Source organism: Drosophila takahashii, chromosome 3R, assembly GCF_030179915.1.
Source record: "Drosophila takahashii strain IR98-3 E-12201 chromosome 3R, DtakHiC1v2, whole genome shotgun sequence".
In the NCBI taxonomy this organism is placed as follows: domain Eukaryota; kingdom Metazoa; phylum Arthropoda; class Insecta; order Diptera; family Drosophilidae; genus Drosophila; species Drosophila takahashii.
Window position 1 is genome coordinate 40,152,296 of NC_091681.1, and position 23,467 is coordinate 40,175,762.

The following is a 23,467-nucleotide window of genomic DNA, read 5'->3' on the forward strand; positions in this document are numbered from 1 at the left end:
GTGGCAGGTCACAGCGGTTAGAGAGAGAGGGAGAGCAGAGGAGACTTGAGATTTCAACACAAGCTTATCAACGGGAGAACGCGCGAGAGAGAGAGCATAAGGGCAGAGCGCCAACGCAGCGGCGAAATGGAAATGTCAAGTTGGGGCTGCTCTTTCTCTCTCTCTCTCTCGCTGCCGGCGGCGACTGCGCTGCTCTCTTAACCATTTGGAGCCCCATTCAAACGTTCGCTTCTTGCCATTCCATTTCATCCGCTCATCCGTCCACATCCACTTGCGTTTTTTGCGCCCTGCGAGAGGGAGAGCAATGTGAAACGGGAGCAGCGAAAAAAATATACCGCCCACTACCACTACCAATATTCCATATTCCATGCCGTATTCCCAGCTCAGTTCGAATCGTGTGATCAGAGCTTTCGGTAAGGCTTCGGCTCGGCTTCGTGTATCCACCTTCGGCACTCGGCTCTCTCTCTCTCTTCTTGGGGGCTCAGGGACAACAAATGCGGTAAAATGGCTTCTGCGTCGACGTCGACATCCCTGCCGTTTCAGTTCTGATTGGAGGTTCGTGCGCGGCGTTTCCTCAGCTGTTTTCCGTTGCCTTTTGCCTTTTTGCATTCCTCCTTTGCCTCCGTGTTCGCCTCGATTGCCAATTACGTGTAACCAACAACAATAACAACAAGAGCAACAGAAGAAACTGAAACAACAACAAGTGCTCTCGAGTGTTGCAAGCCTTCTTCCGTCGAAGAAACCGCAAAACGGATTACCAAGAATCTTCGTAGAATTGGTAAGTGCTCAGATTTTCCACGGAATCCAGTTCGAAAAGTCAAATCATTAAACTGGCAGTTCACATTTGAGAATTCCCATTTATTCAGGACGACGAATCCCAGAAGGGAAATTAAAGCTTTCTGTAGAATTGTAGAAGGATTCTGAGACTTTATTATTCATAACTTTGGAATTGGGGCTCTAATTATTAAAAGATCAAAAGAGAATTTCATCAAGCGAGAAAACCCCAAAATTACATTCCCACAAGACAAAGCTACTTAGAAATGCTCATCGTTTTTATTCCGAAGAATTTCGATAAGGATTTTAATGACCACTGGGGGGTCATTGAAGGAGTCGTAAACATCTAGATGACTAACCCGCCGACCGAAAGCTTCGAACTACAGATTTAGAGGCGACTAAGCTCCAATAAAATAACCCTATGGTCGTGCCCCGCAGATACATTTTCTTCTAACAATCTCCCGATCGCACAAGCTCAGTATTTGTACCAACACTCGCAAAGGCCTACGCCTATTGGAAAGACACTGTTACACAGATAATGCTACAGATACAGAGCACAGATACAGATGCACACATACCGTATACGGCACTTGGGGAGTAATGCCGCCGCACTAGATACCAGATACTAGATACATAGATACGTCCGCCGCTTATTTGTCGGTCGTGCTTCAGTGATCTCTGTCATTTGCAGTCGCCCATTTCCTTTTTTTATTCCCCACTTCCACATCCAGTCCCCAGTCGCTAGTAGTTCGTCGCACCCCTTTCGATCAGCCTTCCAGTTCCAGTTCCATTTCCATTTCCAGTGCCTTCTGCTGGCTTCCAGAGGCTGGAACACATGCGATGGCCTCAGAGATTTTCTGAATGAACCAATGTAGTGAATGTGTGAATGAGTGAGTGAACGACAGACTGAATGAATGAGTGAATGTACGCAACATATTTGCACGGAGGGAAAACAAATTGTATTCCAAAATTGATTTTAAAATTTTCAAATATTCAGAAAATTAAAAGGAAATTAGAATAATTATATACTTTCTTATTTCACAATAACAATAAATACATTCGATAACAGGAAACTACGTTTCTCCCAGTGTGTTTTGTACAACATAACAATTCGTGGATTAACTTTCCTGGGGGGTGGTCGCAAACCTGACAACCCTGGCCGAGCGGCAACTCTGCTCATGCACCTGTGCGCCCTGCCAAGCCACAAATTCAATTATGCAAATCGAGATCACAGCCCAAAACCCCAATCTCCGTCTCCGATCTGCATTTGTTTTGGTTTTTGGTTTGGGTGGGTTATTTGTTACTTCTGTCGGTTTTTGTTTTTAATTCGCCAGCTAACCCACTTCACACAGTGGTGGCAACAACAAAATTCATGAATTATTAGTTTGCATTGGGGCAAAAAGGAAACGAATGCCCAAGTCTCTGATCACACATAAATTTTGCGGTTGTTTTGTTAATGAAACGACAAGAGCGACAGCTATATTGCTCTCTTTACTATTATATTTGGCGCTCTTTGCGAAAGCTTTTTCTGTTTCTTTGCCCACACACTGAAACACACTTGTGTGAACACCTTGCGCTCTCTGTTGGAATTATGCTCAAATTATAACTGTTGTTTAGCCGGCGATCGAAACAGTTAAAGCGGCAGAGAAAGAGGGAAGAAGAGAAGGAGGATGACGTGACTAACAGCGCCAAAAAGATCGAAGCATTTGCATTGTTGTTATTGGTAAAAACCCAGAAAAAATAAATCGAAACAGTAAAAGTCCACGCGGCGGATACGCAATATCAGAGGGAAGAGTGAGAGGGAGAAAGGCGAGAGACAGAACTCTCTCCACGGAACTCTGTCTAATATAATCTATCCCTCTCTCACTCTTCCTTGAATACACCGAGCGAAATACGTTAATGCGAGATTTTCATTGAAGAATGTTAGGACTTAAGTCGGAGTACATTGTAAGAATTTCATTAATAGAGTTTATAAAAAGTATCTTTTCATATAATGTAATTTTTGTAAGGAATACTTAGTTATTTTTTCCTGTGCATCTGTTTCTTGCGCGTGACTCTTTCACAAATTATACTTATGTACTTATATATCTGCCATTTTACGCCGATTTCCTGCCCCTTTTTTTCTGGTATTCAGAAATTCCTCGAAACCAAATTCGCACAATACATTCCTTGATTATTGTTATTTAAAATGATTTCGTATTTATTTATTTCATTTGCAAGTGCCAGCTGCCAGGCTAAATAAATGTCTGTTGTCTGCTGTTTCCCCGTGTATACTCATATGGTTCTTATTTCTTTACCTCCACCCGATACTCCTTTTCATATTTTCGGGGCCTCTGGCGTGTTTTTATGAAACGTTTTTGCTGAATGCATTTCTGATTTGTATCACCTTCGCGGAGAATGCCAGGTATTTCGCTTTCGGGTATCTGCTGCTCCGATTGCCCATCCTGATTAGTGCACAAGTCGCGCGTGTGTACCCCATATATCTCCTTTTTTAATTAGCAATCTGCACAAAAACTCCGACTACTGCAAAAACCTAAATTCGAAAAGTGGAACACAAACAAAAACAGCTCAAAAGTCAGCAAAAAAATGAGGAATCAACGAAAAATACAAAAAAACAGAAAAGGTCAGTGACCAAAATATGTTTTGTAACTCAGGCAGAAATCTTTGCGAAAAGAGAATGGGCCAAAAAAGAAAAACCTGAGCAAAAGGCAGAAGCCAGAAGGCAGTGTTAACCCTTTGGACTCCGGATATAGTTACCGTTGTTCAAAGAATACAGATTTGTATAGGTAGTATGTTGTGTATAAGGAAAAATTAAAAATAAAAAGAAATTATTAATTGATTTTTTATTGATAAGAATACTACTTATAAAATAGACCCCCTTAAGATCCAGAAGAGATACCCAAATTTTAAGTTTATAAAAAAAAACAAGGATTTCTGGTGATTTTCCGGTCATAAGCACGTGGTTAGGCTCATTTCACAATTTCCGCCTTATTTATTTTTTTGTGCCGTTTTTAAGCCTTTTGCTCGCCTCACAAACATACATACGCATGCACTTTAATTCAATTAACGACGTCGACGTCGCTGCCGGCGCAGCTCAATGTCCGCGTCAAGTATACGCCCTGTGGTGCCTGCAAAAAGTGAAGAACCGAGCTGAAAAATCACTCACCCACACAATCGGCACTGCCTGTTGTGTTCATCTGCCAGCCGTTTCCTATTTTGCATTCTCCAACGAATGGTCAGCGCAAAAGGCAGAAAGCAAAAAGGAGAGCGGATGGCCAGGCATCTGAGACTTAAGGCTGCGAACTTATAGTACTTATAGTACCCATACACCGATGTATTTGTGCCGCAAAAAGGCAAAATCAGCGGAAAAGAAACAAACACACACAGAAATAAGCAACTACAAAATGCAAATGAAATGTAATTGAAAGCGGCGCTGCCGACGTCGCTGCTACCCTTAAGCTTTGCCAGGGGACATTGTCCGTTTGTCCGTTTGTCCGTTTTGTGGGACAATCGGTGGTCGGGGATTGCGGATTGGGGATGGCGTCCGTCAGTAGGGGGATAACAAGCGAGTACAGTGGATATGTACTAGATATATTTTTGAAAAAAACTATAAAAATTTCCAAGGACCTGACAAAACTTAAAGAAATAATAATAATCCTTAACCAACTCTACTTAATAAGAACCCATTTGGTTTCATCTGAATTTCCTAGAGCTTCGGAAAACGTAAATTATTATTTTAATATTTAAGTTAAAATATTTAATATTAAACAAAAATTAATTTTATATAATCAGTAATCCCTACAATCCTTTCTGCCCACAATCTTCGCTTTTGCCCCAATGTGCCGTTGGCAGGCGAAGCAAAGAGCACATGACAATAAGAAAAAAGCTGTGTGTATATTTTAATCCTCTCAAAGAGGATTTTTCGATTGCGCCCGTTCGCTGTTGGGGCCATTTGCACACGACACCAACAGCGCGTTTGCCAGGGAGGGGGTGTTGGGAGGGTGCGTTGTGGGTGGGGAAACGGGGGGAACAGGGGGAAAGGCAGAAAGCAAGCAGAAATGTTTTCCTCGTAGCCTCCAAGGAGCGCAGACGAGGAAAGTCACCTCTAAAAAGCAAGCAGCACTCAGATATCCACGCAGATACAAGGCACACACACAGATACGCAGCACACATAGATACTCACGCATACGGGCTGACAGTGCGCGATAAGCTTAATTGAGTACGCAGCGGTGGGTGGTGGGTGGTGCAAGGAGGAGGAACCGGGAGGAGACGCAGGAGGGGGAGGAAACCAAGGGGATGACAAACACACACACACCATTATCAACGCACTCACACACACTCACACACTCGGCAGGAGAGCAAGGAGAATGCTGAAGAAATAAAAAATAAAAAGTGAAATATGCACGCAGTTGCGACGCCGACAGAGACGCCGACAGCGACGCCGACAGCGACAGCCCCTTGGGGCAGAGGCCTCCAAAACGCACGAAGAGAAAGCAGCACACTGCGTGCTTTTTTCTGGGCATACCCCTTAGTCAAGATCCTCGGCGGGTAATACAGGAACACTAAATACCAAAATCTCTATCATATAATTCACCCTAACATAGAACTTTGGATCTAATAGTGGTTTCCGTTATAAAATACTATATGTTAAGATACGTGATTTAGTTTTTATTTTCCAGAAAAATAAGTCAATCAACTATCAGTTAAAATGAAATATTTAAAAAAAAATTAAAAAAAGACATATGCCTTTTATACAATTAGATTTTACAATTAGATCGTGACGAGCAGTGAATTATCACTCATCCTAAAAGTAATGGGTATTTTCTCGTGCGTCAACTTATTTCACATTCTTCTTCTTCGGCCTTTGGCTATCGTTTCCTTTGTTTGTTGCTGTTGCCCAGCCGATCAAGGCGATTTGAAACGTACGATCCTCGGGACTCTCTCTCTCCTCCTCTTTCTAGCCCCAGCCCCCCACTTCCCCCGCTGTCCATCACTTGAGTGGCTCATTTTAGCTTTTAGATTCGATCGGTTCGGTGGGACTTTCGTGGGGATATCTCCGCATAGTCGGGTGCAGCTGTTTTTGAAAAGTTTCGTCAGAGGATCGCTAGCTGGATCCCGCAATTGGGTCAGTTTATAAATATCCGCACCGAAATTTCTGGATTCCATTAACGACGCCAGGAAGAAGGCGCCCACCCACCGACTATTTGGGGGGAAAATCAAACTAAAATAGGCATTTTTACACGCAAGTAAAAAAGACATTAAAATAAAATACTTTATTTAGTGAAAATAACTACAGAAATATTTAATGCTTTAGTCTTATTTCAAAACATGTAATTCCCGATTTTGGAATCATATCATTGATGTGAAGAGCCAAAACAAACACATGTGCTTAAGTGATTCGCTGCTCCCGAAGAATGCCGGCATTCTAATTTCGAAGCGCTCTCTTTTTTCGCTGTTATCGCTGAAGAGTGAGAGAGCTTTTTTTGGGCAGCGTAAGAAGCCGAAATTCTCGCAGCTCCTAGAAAAAGGGCAATCGGACATGAATCATGGGTGTGTGTATATGGGTACATGGGTAGCAAGGCCCCGGGAACTGGTGCCTTTATCTGGCATGTCCCAATGAGCACAGTACATGCAAGTGTACACACAGCTATCGTGGAGGTACTTCCTTCGTCCGTCTTATCAGCGAAATGCGGTTAAGAGAACTACAAACATGCGAGGAGAGGGCACATTTTCAGAACATGTTCTCAAATCGGGAACAAGCCAATTCTTGGATCTTAATCAGACATCCTTCCATTTCTTGAAAATGAAAGCCACTCATTATTATGATTGTTTCATGGACCTCAGTTCCTGAGAAACATTTTTGGGAATTTAAGAATAAAATATTAATGAAAATGTAAATATAATATAATGTTAGGAAGTTGTTTAATTTATCATATAATGGTATGATACCATTTGAGTTTATTAACAACGCCTTAAGATTTCGCCAAGTCGTGAATAACTTTTGAGGGTTTCTGCTGGTTGCGTGGTGGCCAAGTGGTGGATCGTCGATTGGCCAGCCAACCAAGTGTGTCAGTGCGAGTGCTGAACTGAGGAACTTTCCCCGTCCGCCGGTGACCCGCATTTCGAATGTCTAAATTAAGGACACCGCCATAAAAAGCTCTGCGAACGCGAGGGCAAATTGCTTGTTGTGTTGTTGTGTGGGTCGAGGCGTGAAGCGGTCGCAGCAACAGAAAAACGCAGGCATAGATCAATATAATGCTGACAGCTGTGGGAGGGGGGTTATCCGAGGAGTAGGAGTAGTGGTAGAGTGTTGCAAGATTGAGAGACGCCCTTCTATGGCGCAGCTTTGAGTGGCTGCATTTTTTTGGCTGACGAATGCCAGCCGAAAAACGATTTGGTAATCGACGGCCCAAACAAGTCGACAAGTATTCAAGCTCCCAGTTGGTTAAAAGGCTTTTGGAAAACGTAAATTATGTTTTTAAACAATATAAATTGGTTATTTTCACAAAAATATAAAATTCTATTAATATTTCTAAAATACAGATTTCTCAGTTATAAATGTGGTAAAAATAAAACAAGAAATACAATATTTTGTCCCTCTAACGATGGCCACAAATCAGTCATTTCAGAGTCGCAGTTTCCCAGCTTCCAGATCCCGCCGATCGCCAGGGTGAGCTCATCCAGCCGAGGGCAACTAGTTTTTCCCCGTCCTCACCCCCTAAAAAACAGGCCCATCCCTTTCCGAACTCCCCCTTGTGAACGTCCCCTAACGGATTTCATAGTTGACTAGCCGAAGAGCAGCGCGGTTCTTTGTTGTTTTCGTTGGCGTTCACTCCTCCGCAAATGTTTGCCTTATATGATTGGAACCAGTACAGATATGTATATGTTCGTATATCGGATGTGTTACAGACATGTGGTTATGTATCTGTGGGGACATGCTGTTGTTTTTGCTTTTTCACGCACAATGGGACAAATACAGCTGACTTCCAGTTCGTATTTTCTAATAAAAATTGGCGGAAGCGAAAGCGATCGAAGCGAACTGACTTCCTTCAATATTGAAAAAAAGATGTTGTCCCATAATAAATGGACATCTCAATTTAGAAATAGGAACCCTATTTTATCAACCGAATTTCAGATAACCAATAAAAATCCGAATCACCACCCGAAATCAGGTTTTAACGGTAAACATTAAAACAAACAAATGTCTTTTCGAAATGTCAATAAATAAGTTTACTTAGCGATCGATTTATTGATACTTGGATGAAAGATAGCAGCACACCATTAATTAATAAAGAATTGATAATATTTCTATGTTGCGATAGATATTTAAAGTTGAATACATCCTTTTGCAGAATTAAGGGTATTAAAAATTAAAAGATTTCCAGATATCTAATGAAGATAGTATTGTCAAAACACTTTCCCAACTGTAATTCCTAGCTTAGTATGTCACTTTGTATCTGTCAAATTGCGATCGAAAATCTCGAATGATCTCCATGGTGCTACGCGGGGATTCCTCTATGGCGTGTCTATTATTAAATTTCTCTATGAATGAAATTATTCACATATTTACATACAAATGCACAGGCAGCACGTTGGTGGGTGGATGTGTGTGTGTAGAAACCTCGGTTACACTTGAATGACAATTTCGAAACTTATGGGGGACTTGGTCCAAAAGCCAGAGTCCTACGATGCGAGTGTTGGTGTGGCATTGACAACGGCCCCCCTTTACAAAAAAGAAACCCCTTCTCTTTCGGGGGGCTTACGTGCTTGGCTGCTAACCTTTTTCTTCTCCGTTTGCGTTTTCATTTTTTCCATTTCTGTTTTTGTTATGCTTTGAGCCAAGCTTTTTCTTTTAGGTGCCTACGTGCAAAGGAATTTTACACTTGGCGAACAAAGGCGCAGAAAGAGCTAGAAACCGCCGGAGAAGCACAAAAAAAGCAACAACGGGACTTTATGACAGCCAAGCGTCGTCGCTAGAAAACGAAGTGGGGAGAATCGCTGGGGAGAGCGAAGACTGAAGACCGAAGAGCGGAGAGCGGGGAAGCCAAGGGAGCAGGAGAGTTGTGCATGTAACCAAAGTACAAAGAGTCGAGCTTCCAGCGGCGACAATTTGTAAGCCAAGGAGAAACAAGGCGAATGAAGAGAGGATGGGAAGCCATTAGAAGAATCGTACACTTGGAAAAAACCAAAGACCAATCTTATAAGTACAGAGTCTTTAAACAAAAATTCCAAAGATGAATTGCATATTTCTAAACTTAAGTTCTAAAGTAAAGGTAAACAAATGCCAAAGCTAAGATGACATCCTCATTTCTCTCCGTGTAGAGGGAGGGACTTGGGAGGTTTTAGTTTCTAGACGCGACGATTGACGGCAGGAAGGCGTCAAGGGGAATGGGCAGGGGGGTCTGAGGGGGCCAGGCGGTCGGCACATGTGTTTGGTGCCAACCTGCGATACCTGTTCCGCCGTTGGCATCGACGGAACACCAGAATCCGGCCACATAGCTAGCAGCAGTTACTCAGTTAGTCAGTCATCAACACAGATACGCACGCACACCACGGCACACCGGGCACCACTACCTACTCAACAGTTGGCATTAGGAGAGCTAACGTGTATCTCTCTTTCAGTTTCCTCTCTCTCTGGGCCAACTCAGTGGCTTTTGCTGTTTACACGGCACAAATAGCACTAGAGGAAACCAAAAAAAAAGACGAAACCCCCTTTGATCTTGCATCCCCCTTGCTCTCACGCACAACAAGAGGGGGGAAGGGGAATGGGGGTAGCACACACGCATGTAGAAATCACAGGCTCTGATGGTTTTCGGCTGACTCGGTGGCTCAGTTTGCTGGATTTTCACATATTTCGATTTATTGCGGGGGCGACGATTGCGATTGTGTGTGGGCCACATGTGCCAAGTGTCACGCACACATGCCACATTTATATGTGTATATATAGTATGTCCCCCGCCAGACGAGGCTTTAACCACAACAACAACATCCAAGACAGCTAGAGCCAGAAACCCACTTTGAGCCAAAGATATTGGGTAACAATTGGCAACCACTGAGGCCCAAAGGGTCGCCTATAAATAAACATGATCGGTAGAAGATACACAATCACCTTCTGTTGTGAAAGGAATCAATACGAAGCTGAAGAGTTAAGATCTTTGGCTTTGAATGGATAGAGATGTAAATTGTCATAAATTTTTCCATAAACAATGGTCCATCTTTTGGGAATGTGAAGATATATGTATACTTTAATCTATGTTAGTTAGTTATCACTATCACTAGGATATATCTCCCATACATGTTTTAGATATTTAGGATTCATTCGGGATATATTTTCATTCAAGACTTGGTTATCTGGAGTTCTCAGTTATTCGAAACTCGATTCCTAAAACCGTGTCCTTAAAACATGACTAGTTAATAGATCTCAAACTCTCCCCTGGCTGAGAAAATCAAATCCCACTCTGGGAAAATCATTCGTTATAATTGCCCATCCTCACTGTTTGTCTACCACTCTTCAAACGGGTCTTCCTCCGTCAAAATGTACAAATTCCGTTTTCACTCCCAGCCGAAATTGAAATTTCAACATCATCATCGCGGTCTGTGGGAGATGAAGAAGAGGAAGCATCGTTAATTTGTGAGCCCTGTCACCGATTATACTTCCAACCTCCGCTCTCGCACACACTCGCACCTACATACACCGCCTCACGGAACTTATTGTTGTAACTTTTTGCTGATAAAATTCAAGCAGGAGAGCAACTCCCCGCTCCCTTCCCCCTTTTTCGGGGAGTGGGGAGAGGAAGTCATGGAGCGTAGATAGAGCGGTTTATACGTATTAGACCAGCGACTAAGTAGAACGGCAACAACAATGGCACAGGCGGTGGAAGCACCACTACACAGGAAAAAATGAGGATCTAGATGATTCTATAAGGTTTAAACGTAGGATGGTACTTATATCTTGAGAATTCCTGAAATATAATGAATCTGTTATAATATTGGATCTGAACAGATGACATGATCTGATCATCGAAGGAGATTTTCTAAAATTTGTATTCGATAGGTCCTGATATGTTATGATATCGTTAGAATTAAAACCCCTTGTTCTTTGGTCCTATTTTTCTCCGTGCAGCGTGTATACGCTATACAATGGACTCATAGACCCCCGAGAGTCGGAGTCACAGTTCCGATCCGATCCGATCCCAGGCAAAGCTCCACAAAAGCCACTCAAAAGTAGAAAAAATTAAACAGACTGAAAAATAAAAAACACACCACCAACAACACGCAATAGGGCAAGGCAAACAACAACAGCGGCAGCGACGTCGACTGAGAAAACAGCAACAGGAATTTACGATTCAGTGACTACCTTATTGTTGTTGTAGTTGTCTAGCCTGTGCGCCTGTATGTGTGTGTGTGTGTGCATTTGTTGCTTTTTCACCTGGGTTGGGGAGCTCTATACGTGTGTGTGTGTGTGTGCGAGAGCCTATTAGGCGAAACGATCGTTTCCGTTGCAAGGGGCATAAAAGGGGTGGGGGGTTGCTCATGTTGTTGTTGTTGCCGTTACGCCTTCAGCCAGTTAATAATAGACAACAACAACAAAATACCCACCAAGGTGTGTAGGATAAAAAACACACCAGCAAAATAATACAAAAAAAGAGCGAGGGAACTTTGCTCAAAGCTCGCTGCTTAGGATCCCCAATCGCTTTGAGCCACACTGCCAATCCAATCCACTTGTAGAATTTACAGCACGCTTACGTAATCCCTCGGCTAAAAAACACATCCAACGAACGCTCCTGCCAACCAACACGAAAACATACAGTGGAGACTTCCTAACTTGAAAGGGGATTTGGAACTATTTAATTGGGAAATCCATTATAAAAAGGGTTATGTGAGTAAAAATTTAAATACCCATGGATATGGGTATCATACTTGACTTTTTTGGAAGTATCAGGATTTTTTATTACACTTCTGAAAAACACATAACCAAAAAAAGGGTATCCGTCCAAGTGTTAGAATAATCCATTTAATTTCCTTCCACGACCTTGACTAAATAATGTATTTTTTATTGGTAATTCCATAACTTCTACAGGATTTTTACATCTATAATATCATAAAAACGAAGTTTAAAAAGTATAAATTGTAAAAATCCTTCTGCTAGTGGTTTCTATCCCACGCGGAATTTGTCTTTGGTAGATCCATAACTACATAATAGGATTCCTCATATATATTTTCAAAATTCAAACCCATTTCCTTTAATCGAATACCCACTGTATATCCCACCACGCCTGCGTTGCTGACTCTCGCGTTTCCACATGCTTTTCCCATATTTCGGTGGCCTGGAAAACCCCAGCAAAGCTGCGGCCCAACCCCAAGTGGTTCCAATAAAGAGCCCAACCCAAAAAGTTGCCCTTATGGCAACAACAGCAACAATAGCTACATCTGCGGCGGCGGGAAAAAGCGAGGGAAACGACAAATCATCAACTGTTGCACACCCAAAAGGTTGCTGCTGTTTCCTAGCTTTTTTCCAGCGTGTTTTTCTTTTTAACCCCGTTTCGCTGCCCCCATCCCCGCATCCCCTCGCCGCCCCCAGCCATCGCGTGCAAAGCAAAGGAAATTAAAATTCAAAAAGTCAAAGGCGCAAGCAAGAGAGCAAGAGTAGCGCTCCCGCTCTGGGGCTGCTCTCGCGCTCTCTCCGTTTGGAGACTTGGGGACCAAGCGAAAAGTCTCCACAAACCGCAGCCCTATTGCCTGTTTGCGAGAGTGTGTGAGTGAGCAAGAGCGTTCCTTGCGAGAGAGGAGGATTTGCCGAGCTGCGTGTGTGTGTGCCTGCTCGAAGAAGAAGCAGCGCTGGCAGCGACGCCGACCGCGCTGCCTTGGCGCTCGGGAACTTGGAGCCCAGTTGCCGATCCGATCGCCAGAGGATCGCCGCTCACTCACTGTATTGGTGTCAAGCAAGACGGACGAAATATTGCCGACGACGCGCCGCTGCCGAAAGAGAGTTTCTTCCGCTCTCGCTCACACGCGCGCCCCCTCTCGCTGTCTCCCTCTCGCGCCGAGTTGTGAAAATTTCCACAAGTTAAAATTAAATGAAAAAAGTGCAAAGGAAGCAGCAGGCGAAATAGCGAATAGTAATTTCGGTTTAACAATTGCGGGCAGTGCACTAGTGGCCCCCCTTTTAGACGTGTTTCCAAAAATAAATTAAAAGTTTGTTCGAAACTTTAAGGAAACATCGAGCTGAATAAGGTGAATAACAAATTTAAAAGAGTGATTGTTAGAAAAGTGTATGCACTACCCCCAAAACTCTACGAACATTGACTTAAAAACTCTTAGACACTTAGAGTGACAAGGAAAGAAAAGGGTGAATAGTGTTCAGTTATTTAGGACCTACGATATAATCCCCCCCAGCCGAAGAAACCGCCCTCTCTCGCTCGCTCCCAGTATTGCCGTCTCCTTTTAAAGGCGTACACGTACTGAAAGGGGGTGTAAAACAGATCGCCTGTGTGTGCGTGTGTGTGCTGTAAAGTGATCTCCTCTCCGCAGGCGACCGCCCACCCCTAAAAACATCCGCTCTTATCAGGCGCAGTGTGCGTGCGTGTGTGCTGGTGTCCGTGGGGGAGGGGGCCTCGAGGCGGCAGCGACGCCGGCAGCGCAGTCGGCTTCCTGCGTCGAGGACTTTGACTTACTCATTCTTTCGCGAGACTTTCCCGAGTGAGGACGTGTCAACTGGAATAGATCCTCTCTCCTGCACTCGCTCTTCGCTCACTCCGCTACACACAACGGTAAAAAAAGCAAAACCACTAGTGGCAAAAAACAATACAATTCCATTTAAAAGCCAGCCATAAATGAGAAATACACATATTCGTGCGATCGGACAGGCGAAAAAGAGCTTTTGCCACCAAGAGCTTTTCTAATAACTGTTTGGCGGTGCCGTGCCATAGTGTTTGTGTGTGTGTGCCGATCTCTCCCTTTCTCTCTTCATTGAATGGTTTCTCAATTTATTTGAACAAGTGCATAAAAACAATAACAATTGCAAACAAAAACGAACAGTGCGAAGCATAGACAACAAAAATAGAAGCGTGGAAAAACAGAAAAACAGAAAGCAAATTACAACAAGAGTGAAAATGAAATGAAAACGGTGTGCGCCAGGAAGACGGGACTGGAATTTCGTGGGCGAACGGGAATGATTTTCAATTAAGTGTACAAAGCAACTGAAACTGGCTGGCGATAAGATAAGGGCGGCAGCGGCAAATATTTAGCAAGTGGAGCGAGCAAGAGGAAGCGTGGTTTCAAGACAAGGATTTTTTTGTTGGAATTACGATCGCCGAAAGTGAGATAACGGACGAACGGACGTACGGACGGGACGGACAAGAAAAAAACGTGCCACGAATATTCTTCCACGACTTTCCAGTGTGTGTGTGCGTTCCAGTTTCCAGTTGGCAGGCCTGTAAAGTTTTTCCATTCAGCTCTCCTAATTCCACACCCTTTCCTTTGGCAAGTTTCCAAGTCATGCACACGCACACAGATCAACAGTTGCCGTCATTCCAGTCGCGCTCTCCCTGTCTCTTTCTCTCCCTGCAGTGCGAGTGCGTGCCTTGTTGTTTTTATTGCTCTTGTTGTTGCTGCCTGCCCATTTGAAACACATTTGAAATTTCCTCATTTACTTTTCCTCGGCGGGGCCTGCATAATGTGCTACTCTGCTCGTCTGTGACCCTTTGGGGTCGACTCTTAAATTAAATTCAATTGGACGCCGGCAGCGCAGTCGGCAGCACAGTTTCCAGCTGCAGGACTCTTTTGGGAAAATGGGCAACGGAAGAGTACAGTGGAGCTTGGCTAGTCGATCAGTGATAATGTAGGAAGTGGGACAAGATCGGGTTTTTTAATGAAACTTAAATTTTTTAATTCTGAAGTCATTAGTTTCAGAAATAATGATAAATAATATTATTTAAATATTATTAAGTTATGAGTTTACCAACAAAAATGGTTAAATTACACAGGTTTTTTAACTGAAGAAACAATAACATATTCAATATTGTATTTCCTGTGTAAAGGAGTTCTTATTATAAACATAGTAGCTTGTACTAACCTTGGGATTTTCTTCCTTTCCGATTGCAGCACGCCCTGGAATATATGTTTTAGGAGCTGACAGGCAAGTAACCCAGCTCAGGACAAGCGAAGGACCTTAGATGTACCCAGGGCACTCAAACACAGCCCCACTTGCATGAGGACATAGATCGCGATTTCACATCGACTCCACATACCGCTTAAGTGACGCAAACCCAGCCTCCCAATGAAGATGGCATCTCAACGCTTCTGCCTGCGGTGGAACAATCATCAGAGCAACCTGCTTTCGGTCTTCGACCAGCTGCTCCACGCAGAAACCTTCACAGACGTGACGCTGGCCGTCGAGGGGCAATACCTGAAGGCACACAAGGTGGGTTAAGATCAAAATAGATGTTATAAGTCATAGCAATTTTAATTATATTACAAATATTAAAGGTACTTTTCTTTTTCATTAAAAAAAATATTTTTTGAAAACGTAAAATTTGGTTAAATATATCTACAATCTCAATGATTTATAATAATCTTCCAACAGATGGTGCTATCCGCCTGCAGTCCCTACTTCAACGCCCTGTTCGTAAACCACCCGGAAAAGCATCCGATTGTCATTCTGAAGGACGTGCCCTACTCGGACATGAAGTCCCTGCTCGACTTCATGTACAGAGGCGAGGTCTCCGTGGACCAGGAGCGACTCACAGCATTCCTGCGCGTGGCCGAGAGCCTGCGCATCAAGGGCCTCACCGAGGTCAACGACGACAAGCCCTCGCCGGCGGCGGCCACAGCGGCAGGAGCGGGGGCGGCGGGTTCCGAGAGCACGCCCACTCCGCCCCAGCTGCAGCGCATCCAGCCGTACCTGGTGCCCCAGCGGAATCGCTCGCAGGCCGGCGGTCTGCTGGCCAGTGCCGCCGGTGCCGGAAACACGCCCACCCTGCCGGTGCAGCCCTCGCTGCTCAGCTCGGCCCTGATGCCCAAGCGGAAGAGGGGCAGGCCCCGCAAGCTGTCCGGCAGCTCGAACGGCACGGGGAACGACTACGACGACTTCGACCGCGAGAACCTGATGCACGACACCTCCGATCTAGGCAACGGCAAACTGGGCAACGACTCCTACTCCGGCAACGATGATGGCTCCGATGACAACCAGCACACCGCAGCGCACACGGATGATCTGAATGTGAGTTTCAAGGGAGGATTGCTACACAGAAAAAAAAACTGGTATGAAATAGGGTTATTTCTACCTTATTTCATATCAATAAAAGGTCGATATGATTGTTTTATGTCAAATTTAAGATTCAAACATATCAAAATGATATTTTATCATATCATAAAAAATACCAAATTTAGTATTTTTTTAGGAAATAATATAAAAGAGATTAACATAATCCTTATTCATATCAAAATGATATGATGTTTAAAAAGGAACCCCTGAAAATATTCTTGTATCTAATCCACCTGCCTTTCTCTTTCTATCCACAGGAAAGTCGCGACTCTCTGCCCTCGAAACGATCCAAGAACTCCAAAGATCACCGCGCAGTGAGCCAGCACGAGGACAACAGCACTTCCGGTGAGTCCTCGTTACCAGTACATTCGAACCATTGCCTAGCCGTAAGATCATTTAGCCCTAGCCCTAAGACAATGCACCATCAACCATTCCCAAGTCGACTCTCATGTGCACCCAGCAAAGACATGTATCGAAAACAAACTCAATCCAATACAGAGCCAGGCTGAAGTCACATAACCACATTCGACCAATCTCATCTGCGAATATCGGAAAAGCTAAAAGGGATTTTACGCATTTCAATTAGTAGAAATCTGAAAAGCAAAGATCGTGTCGGTTACTCCCCCGCTTAGTGCAAAAAGTAAATTGAAAGAAAAAGTGAGAAAGTAATACGAAAATTGTTAAGTGAATTCGCAACGTTCGAGGCATCTTCCGTCCGTCGGCAGGTGAGTGTCCCCAACAACCAGCTAAAGCAGTTGATGCCCAAGAAATGCAAATCCACCAGCTGACGAAGAGATTATTGTGAAGTTGAGAATCGGGTTGAGCTCACAGGGATTCATGGCCGACGTGATAAGAATGATCAAGAAACATACAAATGTAGCTAACCAAATTGTCCAAAATTTACCGCGCATCAAAAAGTCACAAGTAGCAAGATAACTCCAGACCAGAATCGCCACCTCTCATGACCACCAATCACCCACAATGAAATGCTGATCTCTGTTGTCCATTTCCGATCATCTCAAAAATTAACCAACAAACAACAGGAAAATGATCAACTGACACTCTGAGCTGTCAATAAAACAGAAAAAGAAAAACTTTCGAACTCGCAACGCGTTGAAAATGGCTTGAAATCCCTATAGCTTTTCCGATCCGATTTGAAACTCTTTCTCTCTCACTCGCTCGCGTCATGTGTTTTGCCTTTCTCTCGCATACATCCTGCACACACATATTTACACACCATATCATAACTCATACTAAGTTTAAACGCCAGATATTTGTAAAATTAAGTATACATTGTTTTAGAGAGATTCACTAGAGGTTGATATCGATATTCTTGACAGTGTCTCAATATTTAAAAGGAAATTTCACTCGAAAACATTGATATTATCGTATCAACATTGTGAACATATCGAAAATATCGATAATTTTCAATCTATAACATTAACAGGTAACAGATAATAGAAAGATTAACTAGAACTTGAAAAAAAATCGACAGTTTCTCGATATTTTAAAGGAGTTTTTCCTTGAAACCATAGATATTATCGTATCATTTGTTGTGAATATATCGAAAATATCGATCATTTTCAATTTCTAATATTAACAAGTAACAGATAAAGTCAAAATTATATAAAAGTAAAGATAAAATTAGATATTTGAAAGAACAACTTAAATAAGATAAACGATTTTACAAATAGATGTGGCGTTTAGACTCAGTATTAGACAACTAAGAGGCCCCCGATTAACCCATTACCTTACAATTTTTAGATGGCAACGACAGCGACGGCGAAGGATTGGACACATCTTATATGGAACCTCAACTCATGCTGGACGAATACGACGAGCCCGTGGAGTTCAAGTACAACCCGCTCACCGACAACAGCTCGCCCACGCAGGACCAAGCGGACGGCAGCCACCTCAACGAGCAGGCGCGCCAGCAGGCCTTCCTCATCGCCGCCCAGCGGAAGCACCAAGCGGACACGGCAGCAGCGGCGGCGGCTTCTGGCGGCGGACTCAAGCTCAACATCATCGGAATGGCCGCTGGCGGGGCGCAGGTGAAGAGCATGGTCAGCATACCGAAGCTGACGCCCATTGGCAAGGTGAATGCCGCCTCCACGCCCCTCGTCTCGCCCGCCGGCTCCTCCTCGATGGCCTCCGTGAAGCCGCGCGTCCAGAAGCGGCCCAAGCTGGCCAAGCAGAACGGCGACGTGAAGCCGGGCGGCGTGTACACCAGCCAGGAGTACCTCGACCTCTACAACAGCAACGATGGCTTCAAGTTCAAGGCCGCCGGGCTGAGCGGCAGCACGCCGAACCTGAGCGCAGGCGGCGGCGGAATGGGAACGCCCTCGGTGAAGACCAAGCTCAACCTGAGCAGCAACGTGGGCGAGGGCGAGGCGGAGGGCTCGGTGAGGGACTACTGCACCAAAGAGGGCGAGCACACGTACCGCTGCAAGGTCTGCTCTCGCGTCTACACGCACATCAGCAACTTCTGCCGGCACTACGTGACCTCGCACAAGCGCAACGTGAAGGTCTACCCCTGTCCCTTCTGCTTCAAGGAGTTCACGCGCAAGGACAACATGACGGCGCACGTAAAGATCATCCACAAGATCGAGAATCCCTCGACGGCGCTGGCCACCGTGGCGGCGGCGAACTTGGCGGGTCAGCCGCTGGCCTCGACGACTCCGCCGCCGGATCTTAGTGGCCAGAACTCGAATCAGTCGCTGCCCGCCACCGGCAATGCGCTCTCCACCTCCTCCTCTTCGTCGACGTCCTCGTCCAGCGGATCCCTGGGACCGCTGACGGCGTCCACGGCCCCGCCGGCGCCAGCAGCTGCGGCGCAGTAATCTCCGGACACCTCACCAAGCCGAAAAAAGCCAGCGAAAATGGGTGAAATTGAGGCAGCCGCTAACTGAATAGGAATCGGAGCAAGCATGTTGCAGCGCCAGGCGCTATTCGGGATTTTTGTTGTTGTTGGGGGGAGGGAAGAGTTAAAGTAGATTTTTTGTTGATTTTGTTTTTAGTTTTTTACTCGGCTTCGACAGCAGACGTTTTTATGTTGTGCAATTTACTTCATCAGTTACACTTACGATTATTTTCCGGACCCCGTTTTCAAAGACCCGATTCCGAACGCAATGCTAATCTAATCCTAAACCAACTACCCCTAAGAATTACGATTATTATTTATCCCCAATCGATGATCCATCGTCGATTGTTTTTCATATTAGCGCGTAGTCAAAAATGACACAGAAAAAAACCCATCCTTTTGGGGTTGCCTTTTTATTGGACACCAGAGCGGCCTTATTTGCAAAGTGTATCCGGGCAAGAGTTACACTAAAAACCGAAACTAAACCTGCACTTTTAGATAATTAAACTATATATACACACGGATATGTTATACATAATTATACAAATAATATATATAAACATTGAATGGTATGTCTAGCTGTAGTACTATTAATTAATTTATCATTATCACTATGTTCGATACGCTAATGTTAATGCTAAACAATATCGCAAGCCGAAAACGGAAAGAGGAGAATCAATGTAATGTTAATCATGCGAGAGGGAGCGCAAATCTACCTTGTTGCCTTCAAATGAAGCTAGTTAAAAGTTAAACCCGGTTCTGGGCCAAGGTCGTTGGACCCCCAGAACCCGTCCAAAACCCCTCAAAAGCACCGCTCACCCACACAGTTAGTAACATCCCGTAACATCCGAAAGCCCGGCGAAGGATTGAAAATGTTTCGTCGGGTCCATCGTCGATAAGGTGTGACTACAGAATAGTAACAGCAACCATAGTTGTAATAATATAACGCTAATATTAATGAGCACATAAAGTAAACCTAATTTATCATCTATCAAACGATTTATGTTGTATATCGGAGGCTTAAATTATCGCCAAAGAAAATGAAAATCAAAAAACAAAAGAAAAAGCAGTTCAACAGTTGAAATAACAGCAGAGCAGCCCGCAGAAAAACCGAGTGTAAAATTGCAAAATATTGTTGTTAATGCGAAACGATCTCCAAACAAAATAAAGCACTTGAAAAGTAGACAACAAATAATTCCTCAAGTCATGTGAACCGTTCAAATTTGTTGCAATTCGAGAACTAAGAGGTTAAACATTTTTTAAAAACTGCAAAGGAAAAACTGACAGAAAACTGAAACAAAATTAAGCGCAATCAAATAATAAACAAGCTGCGTACGCTAACTTATTAAATAATTTTTGTTTTTAATTCTTTATTTAGTGGTAGCTAGTGCAATTTAGTCCGTAAGCCGCCGTCTCCCAAAACACCGACTAACAATCAATCCACCCACTCAATCAATCAATCAAGCAATCAATCCAATCCAATCTTCCACACTTCTTATTTGGCGTTAATTTTAAACAATCAATCAAACACGCATCATGCATATTTACTTGTGTGTACACTGTTTGTACTATATTTTACTTTATTTTTAGTCTACTTTTTTATATGAATATATTTACATATATTTTTGCATTCAACCACTATAAACCTTCAGCAATTTTCTCGCTTTCAATCAACAAAAAAATGTCCAAACTCGAACCCGAACGAGGAATATAGCTACAAATATAGAGAGAGTCATGCTTTGATGCCCAAAGAAAATGAAAAATAAGAATCGTAATGCAAGGCAAAACTTCCATGTGAAAATGAGAAAATTGTCTGGAATTTTGTTGGTAAACATGGTTTCCGTTTAAACTAGCTAATTACGAGACACACACACTTTACGATATATCATATACGATACGTTAAATATAATTACTAAATAGTGAATCACACGCAATATTAATCAAGCTGAACATTTATATATTATCGTTTAAAACTGACCAACAGAAGAGAAATAAAATACACAATGCAAAAAACACTCGAAAAAGAAAATCAGTTCTGAAACACAAAATTGATTGTTATTTTTAATGGGTTCTATGGGTTTTGGGATCCCTAAACCAGAGTGATATTCTTTCTAAAAAATTAATATTTAATTGTTTTAAAATTCTCCTAATTTCAGTTACTCCAACTCAGGCTACTCCCGAACTCTCCCAGCGGCTTTTTGGCTCCTCTTCGACTACAATCTCTGCAACGGCCACAGTCGGCGGCTCCTCTTCGCTGACAGAACCCATTTCTCTGCTGGAGATCAGCGATAATCGGGACTCCACACCACCGGTTCACCTGCCCACTATTTTAGGTCTGAAGATTCGCGCGATTACCACCACAACGCCCACAACGCAACAGGTGTCTCCCCAGACGCCAACCAAATCGAAGCCCAAGATCAGCAACAGCAACTCTCTGCTCAAGCAGCAACTGCGTGGTGGAGCCAAGGATCCAGAGGTGCCAATGGGCACTAGGATCACGGTGGCGGCAGTGGCTCCTAATTCCGTGGAGGAAAATCCCAAGGAGCCGCCGAAGAAGAACCAGGATGAGGTCAACGCCTGCATGGGTCTGCAATCCCTGGCCAACGCCGCCGAGCAGCAGGCAGCCAACAACAGCGGCAACCTGCACCATCAGCTGCTCCTCCACATGGCGGCCAATAACTCAGGCTACTACCAACAGCAGCAGCAGCAGGGATCTCCTTCGAGTGTTAACCAGTTCATGGATGATGACTTGGATTTGCTGGAGAAGAGCGATGAACCCGATCACGAGATGCTGACGCTGGCTGACGAGAATGCCGGTTTGCCTGGCTATGGGGGAAATGAAAAGGAAGACTCCCCAGCACCCGAGACGGCAGCTCCTCCTCCACCGACTCCCCGTAGCAGCAAGAAGGGCGCCAAGCGACCCATTCAGCGGAGGAGGGTTCGCCGGAAGGCCCAGTCCACGCTGGACGACCAGGCGGAGCACCTGACCGAGATGTCCGTCCGCGGGCTCGATCTCTTCCGGTACGCCAGCGTGGTGGAGGGCGTCTACCGCTGCACCGAGTGTGCCAAGGAGAACATGCAGAAGACCTTCAAGAACAAGTACAGCTTCCAGCGGCACGCCTTCCTCTACCACGAGGGCAAGCACCGCAAGGTCTTCCCCTGTCCCGTCTGCTCCAAGGAGTTCTCGCGGCCGGACAAGATGAAGAACCACCTGAAGATGACGCACGAGAACTTTACGCCGCCCAAGGACCTCGGAGCCTTTAGTCCGCTGAAGTACTTAATCAGTGCCGCCGGCGACATGCATGCTTCGATTTACCAGCAGCAGCAGCAGGAGCAGGCCCACTACCAGCGGCAGTTGGCCGAGCAGCTGGAGCAGCAGAACGACCAGGATCAGGATCAGGATAGCTCGCTCCTCCTGCCGGATGTTAAGCTGGAGCAGGGTGATGACCAAGAGGCCGAGTTCCTCAGCGATGGCGGCTACGAGGCCTCCAATCCCGCGGCTGCTGCGGCCGCCATGCTGCGCCTGCAGCAGGATGTCATCATCAAGAACGAGATACAGATCTCGCCGTCGCCCTCGCCCACGCCCACGCCGCCCGCCTCCTGCGCGGTGGCGGAGGGCAAGTCCTTGGCTCTGGCCACCACCGCACAAACCGCAACGTAAAGACTTGGCAGGATCTAGCATCTAGTAAGGATTAGGATTAGTAAGGAAAGAAGTATACTTCGTAGCAACCATAAGCAATCATGGGCCACGATTCGTTTCACTCAAAAAACACCCAACTCAAAACGATTTTTTAGTTAAATTCAGTAGACTAGTTAATGTTAACCAGTAAGCAATATTATTACTAACACTTGCTCCGTCCAGAAAGCCTATTTAAGCAAATATAACATTTAATTTAATCTAGTTTTTATATAAGTTTTTAGCCACCTAAGCAACGCACACAGTTCAGTGAACTTTAATTACCTTTCGGCTTTAATTATAAACAATTCGACTGTCCGCCTACTGGATTCGAAAACAAAAAAGGGATCCTTTAGAGCAGGAAACTTTAGAACTTTTCATTTCTCTTTGTGATTTTGTTGAACCTTTTTATGTAGACCTTTGTTTTTTTTATTTTTGTTGTATATAGCCTATATATATATATTGTTTAATACTCAAAGTCCGTAGTATAATTTCGTTCATTTCCTTGGCAAACAAGCTGGAATAAAATGTATTGGCTAATTGTGCAATCATCAAAACGAGTTGGTGGCCGCTGATGGAAAGCGCGCAAGAGCGGTTCTGCGGCCCCACGAAATGTTGTAGACTAAACTTAAGACTTAAGACCCACTTAACTAGGATTTAGGATCTCTACTCATAAGGCAACAAAATGCGCAACGGACTTCCAGTGAAGAAACCAACTGATATTTATACGGAATCCCAATCTGGTATTATGTGTATTTACTTAACGCAACAACTACGACTTAAACTTGTGCGCTCAATCACTAGATTTTATAGGTTGCGACTTTAGAAACCCATAAGCGAGTTAATTGAATAAAGAGAATTTTACTGAAAGACACGGAAGTGTTTTAGACTA

General features: G+C 44.2%; 1 protein-coding gene across 4 annotated transcripts; it reads left to right on the top strand.

Moving 5' to 3' along the window:
- Nucleotides 1–234: 234 nt before the first annotated feature.
- Nucleotides 235–23,445, top strand: ttk (zinc finger and BTB domain-containing protein ttk). 4 transcript variants are annotated; one of them, XM_017152222.3, is made up of 5 exons: nt 235–778; nt 14,878–15,196; nt 15,359–15,994; nt 16,297–16,384; nt 21,056–23,445. In XM_017152222.3, the coding sequence occupies exons 2-5, from the start codon at nt 15,053–15,055 to the stop codon at nt 22,558–22,560; spliced, it is 2,373 nt and encodes a 790-aa protein (XP_017007711.3). In that variant the 5' UTR covers nt 235–778; nt 14,878–15,052; the 3' UTR covers nt 22,561–23,445. The 4 variants fall into 4 exon arrangements, with proteins under 4 accessions (XP_017007711.3, XP_017007710.3, XP_017007713.3 ...); XM_017152221.3 differs by lacking the exon at nt 235–778 and adding an exon at nt 12,661–13,008; XM_017152224.3 differs by lacking the exons at nt 235–778; nt 21,056–23,445 and adding exons at nt 12,677–13,008; nt 17,804–20,252.
- Nucleotides 23,446–23,467: the final 22 nt, after the last annotated feature.